The sequence below is a fragment of the Ptychodera flava genome, chromosome 4 (assembly GCF_041260155.1).
Source record: "Ptychodera flava strain L36383 chromosome 4, AS_Pfla_20210202, whole genome shotgun sequence".
Classification (NCBI taxonomy): Eukaryota; Metazoa; Hemichordata; class Enteropneusta; family Ptychoderidae; genus Ptychodera; species Ptychodera flava.
This window is the reverse complement of record NC_091931.1, coordinates 40,140,724-40,150,848: the sequence shown is the minus strand read 5'-3', so window position 1 is coordinate 40,150,848 and position 10,125 is coordinate 40,140,724. Positions and strand designations below refer to the sequence as shown.

The window sequence follows — 10,125 nt, the reverse complement described above, 5'->3', positions numbered from 1 at the left end:
CCACTCATGCCTTGAGTTGAGGTGCACAGCACATTAACAATCACCAGAGTTGAATCCAATTTCATTTATCATGTTATCAACAGTACTGGTAACAGCAATTACGCGGTTATTCACTTTTCTAAATAAGGCTGAGCATGTAATGTGTCAGCCACATAACTTCTTCACTTTAGTCAATGCAACAGTACAGAATGATAAAATCTATCACAGAGGACATAACACAGTGTACACCTTTCTGGTCGTTTGTTCACTGTGGCATTATTACTTCCAAAACCTGCATAAAATCTACTTCTCTTAATGTTAGCTTGAAACAAATCACCAGTGGGCCCTCGGTTATGTGTTCTGGGATTACATGCTGATTTAGTCCGGAAAGACATAAAATAAAATTGCAGCTGTTAGTTTGCCGGTCACCCACAGCATTATGTTACAGGCTAATCTTACCTGTTCTGGTTCCATTTTCTCAGCGATTCTCGTCCTCACAAAGTTCACTACTTCTTGATTTGATAAGACGTCCCAAATTCCATCACATGCTAGCACTAAAAATTCATGGTCTTCTGTGATATCTTTGACTATAACATCTGGAACAGCTACTCAGTACAAACAAAGACAGAAATAACAAGTGTTATTTGATGAAATTCATATCAGGCACATTTAAAGCCTAAGTGAATTGCCATCCCTTGACCAACATTGGCTGATAAATCTGAAGGAATTATTTGGTATTTTGCGGAAACAGTGGATATGTACTTGTTTTATGCATGTACATACATTTGTACACTGGAACTATGTCATCATGAAATAACTGTTTGTTGTACAGGTTTCATGCTGCGGAGAAAGCCAGCTAAATTGCTCCTCTCATATATTCTTAGACAAAAAATATATTTAAATAGCAAACCAACAAAATCAAACAAACAATTGAATGATTAAACAACAAAACCCATAACGACATAGTTGAGGAATCTGTGTAATTTTCCTTCTATTTTTAAAATCTTTTGGGTGCTAAGTGTGAAATCAGACACATTAGGAGATGAAGAGGAATGCACAATGAGCTATGTTATTAGTAACTGCAGTATGTGTCTCGGTCACTGAGATGTACAAATGAAACAGACATTCACAATCACTTGTGTAGAGTACAAAAGACGTGACACTTGATATTCATCACTTGAAGGATGACATATTTAGAGAAGTGTTTGCAGCTTGTGAATGAACTACCTTTACTGACTGAAGAATATTCTGGGGATATGTGTAGTTACAAGATGAAATTGACTGAGTTTCAATCTAAAATGAAATTGTTCAATTACGGTATGACTTTCTCAATCGCAGACACTCCAAGGGAGCAATTGCTTTTACAACCATGATTATCAAAGTGTACAATGATCACTTGTCTACACAACATGCTAAATATTAAAACTCAAATTAATTTAAAATGCACATTTGACTTTACAGAGCCACTTCACAATTCAAAATTCTTGGCATACTGCAATACAAGCATGAAAAAAAGTTCATACAAGACTCTTCAAAAGCGGTTTCTTGATACATACCTGAGACTATCTGTTCATCTGGTTTCTTTTTGTCATTTTTCTTGAATACAAAATCACCTAGTGCCCTTGATAGTGCAAGGTTTCCTGTAATAAATGTTGACTTGCTCGATTAAATACATTGTCAGTTTGACAAGTTTACTATAAAGCAACAACTTTCCTGATGAAATATAATTATATACAAAATATACAAATGAGAAGTGCCTTACATCCGCTATAACCTCGGTGCTGTGATAATAAAATGACATTAACATCAAGTATTTTGCAGCTGCTGGCCAGATTTCATATGACCAATGAGCTACAATAATTACGATGTACATAAAAAGTTACCAGTTCAACACTGACCAATTTTTATATTGTTATCAAAGCTGGTATGCAAAAGTGACATGAACATTCAAAGGACTGACCTAAAGCTCTCTAGTGATTTATAAAATCATTACCATTGACTCTGTTGAATTCAACCCAGCCCCCAGCAGCAATTATCCTCTTTGTTTCATCTTCATTGCTGGGTTTGTGATCATAGGATAACTGCTGAACTTGTCCTCGTGTACAAGCCACTGCTCTGGAATCACCAACATTTCCCTGAAAGAGATGGAGTGCAATGATCTGTCAACGAGTCTGCTTCAACAACAAGTACTTTTCTGTGCACATCAATATTTCATACAACAGTATTCATTCTCAACAATTTGACATTTTGAAACATTATTCACTGGGACCAAAATTTACTGAATGCTGACGTCACCAATGTCAACATACAATGTAAGCCACTGCTCCAAAATCTGTTTTCAAATAATCATTTAGGTTGAGGCCTAGCAGGGTTCATGTGTAGTAGAAACAATATAGAATACTTACACAGTACATTTTGTTGTCTTTCATTAAGACTATAACAGCTGTTGTCCCTGCTAGTTCATCCTTCATCAAATCGTCTAGAGAAAGAATATATGGTATCAGTATAGTGATAAGAAAAATGTATGGTGACATTTATGACAACTGTAATTGCATAATCAATGCAATACATCTAAGCAATAATTAGCTCAGGGATGTAGAAAATTTTCGTTACAGGTGGCAAACATTAAAACACAGACGGTTACAAGTGGTATATCTGCACATAAAGTTTGTGCAAAATGTCCTGATTTTTTACTCACACTTAATTTTCACAGCCAGCAAATTTTAGCTTACAGCCGGTTGTTTTTGCCGGCTGCTGGCTATTTTCTCCATCCCTGTAGCTACTCTTAAAATTTACTCTTGGACTCGATTGTATTTGGCTTTCAATTATTGTATTACTTTTTTCAAGAAAGTGTTCGAAGTAATGACTGGTTTTTATCTCCTACAGAGAATGATGCTTCATAAAAATACGGTAAAATACTAAAAACAACATACACTGTATGGGATATGTGAATTTTGCATGATAGGCAAGATATCTGCATGTCAGAAAATATTGCACACAGCCAGTCAACATGTTGCCAATCATTAACCAATTTTTGTGCACAATCCATAATGCCAGTGCATTCAACTACCTATACTGTACTGTAAATTATAATTTATAACATCTACCACGTTGGAGGGACTGGTAATTTTTAACTTTGCTTTGTTTCATCCTGAATAAGTCTGGTTGGAAATAACATACAGTGTAAAATGCAGTTAGTACTGCTTGGCAATGATTCTGTAATGTTGCCACATGAAATAATGCAAGCATGCAAGCTAGAGAAAGATTCCATTCACAAATTTTATCTCCTTTTTCCATATTACTACAGGCCTCTTTATACGTCCACAATTATCAGACTGAATGTTTGATGAAGTGATAGAATAAATCATCCTTGATGGGTTCCACTTCATTTAACATATCATCTGTTCAATGCCTATCAGCAGTCTGAATGGGGATGTTTTAACTTTGAAATATTAAAGTAAAGTCTGGGCAGCTTTTATGAATTTCTCATTCATTCAAGATCTCATGGGCCAAGAAGAGACTTTCCATACATTCAACTTAGTAAAAATACCACTTATGATAGCATGTCACGCTGCAGCAACTATGTTATAACCTCTTGACATTGATGACTTAGTTTTTAACAATCATCTGCAGGATATTAAAAATAGTTACCTTCAAGCATGTCCTCATCTATTGATATGAATCCACCTTTGATTGCTTCTTCTATGTCACCCCGTGAATATGCAGGCTGCTGGGTAATCCTGTTGTGTAAATTTTTACCTGCATATTGAGCAACCTTTGCACCTGTATACATTAACAGAATAATTTCAAAACTCAGAGATTAATTTGTGTACTATGTTATTTAACCTACTGTTGGCAAGTCTTTCAGTATCTCATAAAACATTTACTAAGTTATAAATTGGAAAACAACTGCATCAAAATCATACATGAGCTGATTAACCATTTTTTTTACATTATGGTAGCATTTCACTCGCCATGCTTTCATGCCTTTCCAACCTTTTCTCAATTTCTTTGTTTACACAATCAACATGTTCAGGGAAAACACTGAGTTGGGGCCAAAGTTCAGTGACAGAAGTGGATAAGAGGGGTGCTCATATGTACCTCTTTTGGTAGTAACAGTGACGATATTTTGTTGTTGTCACATTTTGTTGGTGTCTATGGAAAGGTTCTCTGGAATCACCCGTTTTGTAACCAATAATTTTATCGTTCGCAATTCATAAACCTAACTTCTAAAGGTTACAAGGTTACCATTGGCACTTCATAGTTTTAAAGAAGCATGACGGTGTTAGGTAAACAAACAAACTGGAAAGGCATTCTTGTGTCAAGTTAACGGAATAAAAATTCCTTGACATTTTGTTCATCTTTGATTTCAAGACACATTTGCCTGCCATTAAAATCAGATAAAGTGACATCATGACGAAAGCATATGAACTTATTAATGGATTACTAATGGACAAGGTTTAGGATGATTAAACTTGTTCAGTTTTTCTCTCAAAATATCATCCCAATAACCAACTGTGTTTTACATCTTACCTCCATGTCCATCATAGACAGCAAAGAATGCGGCACTTTTATCATCTTGAAGTGATAAAATGTGTGTGTGTGCATCTTCCATATCTGAGTTATTGCATGTAAGGAAAGTTATGCAACTTGACCATTATGGTTTAACATAACAATATCATAGGTTTCTCATTTTTGAATGAAACAATCCTTTGTTCAATAATTTGAGAACGTCTCATGCAATGTTGCCATTGATCAGAGACTTTAGCCTAGTTTCAAATTTTCAATTCTAAAATCATGTAGCTGATATAATTTTACACTGTTGACAGATTCCCTGAACTTGATAAGTTAAAAACTCACGATTATAATCTTAATAGCTCTTAGTACTTTGGTACCCAAGGTCTGACCTATATGACTGAGGGTGCAAGAATAGTTATTTGTAAGGCAAAGTTTCATCATGTACATTTATAGGACATTAAAATATGAGTGAAATACTCTCTTCCATATTTCGGGATATGATGCTGACATTTACACAACTTCATTTGTTATTAGAATATGATATGCTATATTTATCTATAAAGTTGAAGCCACACCCCCTTCAGATTAATAGTTCTATTATGTCATTTGTTCTACATAATATCTCTCTCACTGTGTCACACCATGGGCATTGTAAGGCAAAGTTTCATCTTGTACATTTATAGGACATTAAAATATGAGCCATTTTAATTATCACTTAGGGACAATGTTCTACTCGCTTTGACTTTTACTGCAGCCTAGACAAGTCAACTCACCACTAAAAATTATGTATGATATTATCTCAACTGTTGCCAAGTAAAAGTTTTAATGACAAATCCTCATACTTTTTCAAAAATATGCAAAAAACAGATTAGGGCTTGGATGTGGGCTGGGATGTGATATTGAAAATTACCGCATATACATATATGTGGAAGGCATTTCCCATATACCCTTAGATGAGGACGAACGATATGATGCAGACACCTGGACCCCTCAAATTATAATACATGCCAGATAATTATGCAATACTACCTACAATAACAGTAAAACTTCATTTATCTATTTATGACAAACACTATTATAAAACATCAAACAGATATGAACTGAATATGCTCACGTGTTTTACAACAGGTTCATTAATAGTAGTGCGCTTCACAGAACAATGAGATATATGTTATCAATGCTTTATAGGACAATAAGATATCCATCAGATCACAATGTAGCACGTTTTATTTAATTAAATGCTGTAATTTTAGAGTAATATCACTAATTATAAAGTTCATTAAATATGCAAATAAACCCTAAATTAACTTGACACTGCTCAATGATTCATAGCACAATTAAATATTTATCAAATCAATATCTGTAGCACGTTTCACAAAATTTTGGTGCCGAAATTTCAATATACCTAATTACAAAGTTTATTAAATATGCAAATGAACCCTTAATTAACTTTACACTACTAAATGCTTTACAACACAGTTAGATATCTGTCGTATCAGTATGTGCAGCAGTGTTCATCACATTTGATGCAGTTATTTCGGAGTTATATGACTAATTATAAGACTTCATGGAATATGCAAATGAGCTAATTATTAACTTGACACTGCTCAATGCTTCTCAGTACAATTGGATATTTATCAGATCAACATCTGTAGCAAGTTTCATCAAATTTAATGCTTTAATTTGGAGTAATATTACTAATTACAAAGTTCATTAAATATGCAAATGAACCCTTAATTAACTTCACACAACTAAATGCTCTACACCACAATTAGATATCTGTCGGATCAGTATCTGCAGCAGATTTCATCACATTTGGTGAAGTTATATCGGAGTTATATCACTAATTACTAAACTTCATAAAATATGCAAATGACCTATTTGTTAACTTGACACTGCCAAATGCTTCTCAGTACAATTAGATATTTATCAAAACAATATCTGTACCCAATTTCACTGACTTGGGTGCTGTAATTTCAGAGTTAACTTTATACCTAATTACAAAGTTCATTAAATATGCAAATGAACCCTTAATTAATTTAACACTACTAAATGCTTTACACTACAGTTAGATATCAGTTGGATCAGTATCTGCAGCAGATTTCATCACATTTGGTGAAGTTATATTGGAGTTATATGACTAATTACAAACCTTCATAAAATATGCAAATGAGCTATTTATTAACTTTACACTGCCTAATGCTTCTAAGTATAATTAGATATATATCAGATCAATATTTGTTACAAGTATCATCAAGTTTGGTGCAGGAATTTCAGAGTTATCTTACTAATACCAAAAGTTCATTAAATATGCAAATGAGAAGATAAATGACATGACACTCACAGTATCATCATAATGTTCTTAGATTGTCATCTGTGAAAAGTTTCATGAAATTTTGTGCAGTATTTCTTGATATATGTCTACACTGTCATTACCGTCTCCATAGGGAACCATTGAACGGAAAAAAACGATATTGCATAACTTCATTAATATGCAAGCCACACTAACAAAAATCTAATCAGTTCTTGCAAGTAGCACATGGTACCTGTGTACCAAATCTGACTTGAATCTGTTCAGGCGTTTTTGAGTTATCGTGTAAACAGACAGACAGACAGACACACACACACACACACGGACAGACAGACAGACATCGCTATGACAATAGCCCACGTGTTTACACACGTGAGCTAAAACATCAAAAACAACTGAAGCAATTCAGGAGAAAGAAAGCAAAGATTTTGTCTTTTTACAATTCATGTATTTCACCAAAGATAAGCTTAAGAATCACTTTAAACTGCAAATAACTGGCCAAGAAGCTATCCTCAGATTTCATAGCTTAGGGAAGTCAATGATTCTTTGAATTTCCAACAGCCTGGAAATCTAGTACCACATGTAGGTTCCAGGAAATCTCACAATTGAAATCCAAAGTGAATACCGCATGCTTTTCACTAAAGTCAGTTTCACTTTCAAATATATGGACACATAAATGTGTAAAAAAAAAGACTGCGGACACAAACACATGAATATATGTTGCAACTTAAAATGCCATATAATCTTAAACTTTATGATATGTTGAACCTTATCATTTTTCATTTTGACACCATCTTCATTATCCATAGTACCAGTTACCCTGATGCAAAAAGTAAGTATTCATTATACCTGTTCATCAAATGCATGTACTATAGACTTGCTTGTTTAACAATTTTTGACTGTACAGTAGAAAGGATACTTATTCTCCATCCTTGCATACAAGAGGATCCGACTTTAATAAACTGATTGCTATCCTTCGTTGTCTCTTTTGTTGTGACTGGCTCTGATAATGTCTGCCCCATTACTGAAAATGTGTAATAAAAAGACACAAAGTGTTAGGAGTAGCAAACACCAACGAAATAGCAATCCTAATTTGTGAACCATTATTCCACAAGTTTTAGCTTAGATGACATAAAACAATTATGAGGCCACAGTCACAATTATGTCAATGCATCAAAATCATGGTCAAGGTATGGTAATTCTCAAAAAAATCTTGCGGCTTTGAAAATTTATCAGTGACTCCAAATGGATGGAATATTTGAAATCAGCCATTTCGAGTGCGACATTCTCAGTACACAAAGGAGAGCAGAACTCTGTGGTGAGAAAATCAATTTACAGATTGTGGTATATAGGGACATTCTTTATCAACCATACTGATGACATGATGAGTAGAATTTTTTGACATTATATCAGACATCAGTCTGAACGAACGAGCACTTCCTAAGATTTCTTAACTATTCTTGTTAAGAAACCAGTAATATGAAAAATCACATTTTGATTCATGTCAATTTTTACAGATTTCTCGGTTTACTTATTAACTACTGGTACATCACATCAGATGATCTCTCTGCCTTAAAATTTATAATTATTCATCAGGGTTGCAATAACTCATACTTTCAAAATAAACAATATGAAGGTATTCAGTCAATCTATATACTCAAAGCATAGTGAGGATGTGATCATTGAAGTACAATAAAACTTCCATATTTGAGCATTACAATAAATTTTTTCTGGGTTCACATTCGTGTGACTTTGCTTTTTGTTTCCACTTTTGATGTACTCCTTTGAAAATAATGAATTGAACAACTTTGGTACCATATCATTTGGAGAACACTGTTCAGTCATTAGAAAACCAAATCTGAATTATTTTCATAAGGTAAACGTCACCCTTCTTATCCCTTGGACTTTGAAAGAGGTAAATGTACTACATGTGAGCATACAGCAAAGGAGTTGTACTTAAAGACAGAAAACAACATGAGAGACATCCACAAATATCTTTTTTATTACATTGCATTGTTGAACATCTTAACAGTAAATTACAGTTTCTACAGTTTCAAACATGCTGTTAATGTCAGATTGTGTCAACTGTGATATATTAGCACATTATTGTTTGCAAATTATCTGAACCTTTCGACATCATAAAAAAGCCTCCCATCTTTATTTACAAAGGACCAGTAGCTGTACCTCTGATTTTTTTCCATATTCATATTTTTAGTGCAAACTGGTTTCTTATTCTTCCCCTCAAAGCCCCAAATCATGCAGAGATACTTGGTGTTACGGCTTGTCAACTCAATCTGTACATGTGTAGACCGCATTGTTATAGTTGACAAGTGAATTCTGGTCCAGACTAGAATTCAAATGTAAACAATAACAAAGCATATGGTATCACATGTATAAGGCAGGATAAGGGTTAAACACACAATGACTTTACTTATTTACTTATATGTAGGTGTCATTGGAGAGAAACCTTAAAACCACTTAACATAATCACACTACATGTATAATATTCCACAACTTCTTCAAATATTGTCAGTAGATGTTAGACATTTATTGGTGACTTTATTGTATATGTCTGCAAAAGTTTTCATGTATTTTTGACAGTCCAAGGTAGACATGTCATTACAATGTACGTGGACTTTAACATGCTTATCAGTAAACACTAGTACAGTTTGATGACACAGTCTTGTTTTGTCTTTGTGTCATATACATGTAAACATATCATTTTATTGTACAAACATTGCTTTCTGGGTCCTAATGCTGAAATATACCATGCTATCGTAACATCACCGATATTAGACATCATAGAATGTTTCTATGAGTAACACGTACTAAATGGAAGGTAACAACTACGGTAGTACTGAAAAAACATATAATTCATACAATTAGATAAGAAATGTATGGAGTCATCAGTGATGTAATATTTCCATGTATTTGGGCATGTACATGTATATTGCAAAGCAGGCAGAGGGCTATTTAAAGGATACTAGAGATTTTGTCTGTAGATGTCTAAAACATGACTAATCAGTGTTATTGACAACTACATGAGCACGGCGTCCCTCTACAATGTAACATGCTTCCTTATGACCTAAATTTAGATTCAGCAAGCTCTACTAGTGAAAAGCCTTAGAAATCTGGGGCCTTCTTACAGTAAACTACAGCTACTGGCATACTGACAATGTGTCTGCATCGATCACAAATTACATGTAAACCCTGATGCACTTGTGTCCTTATGTGAACTCGGCTGAATACCAATGAAAATAAGTACCATTTAATAAGGTCAAATGGCCCTTATTATTATGAAGTCTCATCTTCAGTTG

The 10,125-nt window shown here is 34.0% G+C and overlaps 1 protein-coding gene across 4 annotated transcripts in view; it reads right to left on the bottom strand.

The window, feature by feature from the left end:
• The window catches only part of LOC139131743 (probable protein phosphatase 2C T23F11.1), a 31,718-nt gene that overhangs the window by 6,790 nt on the left and 14,803 nt on the right, over positions 1 to 10,125 (bottom strand). For all 4 annotated transcript variants that reach the window (XM_070697954.1, XM_070697952.1, XM_070697953.1 and 1 more), the window contains 7 exons: positions 7,728 to 7,832; positions 4,513 to 4,596; positions 3,631 to 3,762; positions 2,385 to 2,458; positions 1,973 to 2,114; positions 1,536 to 1,619; positions 439 to 584 (listed from right to left, as the gene is read on the bottom strand). In XM_070697954.1, coding sequence (XP_070554055.1) covers positions 439 to 584; positions 1,536 to 1,619; positions 1,973 to 2,114; positions 2,385 to 2,458; positions 3,631 to 3,762; positions 4,513 to 4,596; positions 7,728 to 7,830 — 765 coding nt within the window. In that variant the 5' untranslated portion in view covers positions 7,831 to 7,832. The remainder of the gene's footprint in view (positions 1 to 438; positions 585 to 1,535; positions 1,620 to 1,972; positions 2,115 to 2,384; positions 2,459 to 3,630; positions 3,763 to 4,512; positions 4,597 to 7,727; positions 7,833 to 10,125) is intronic.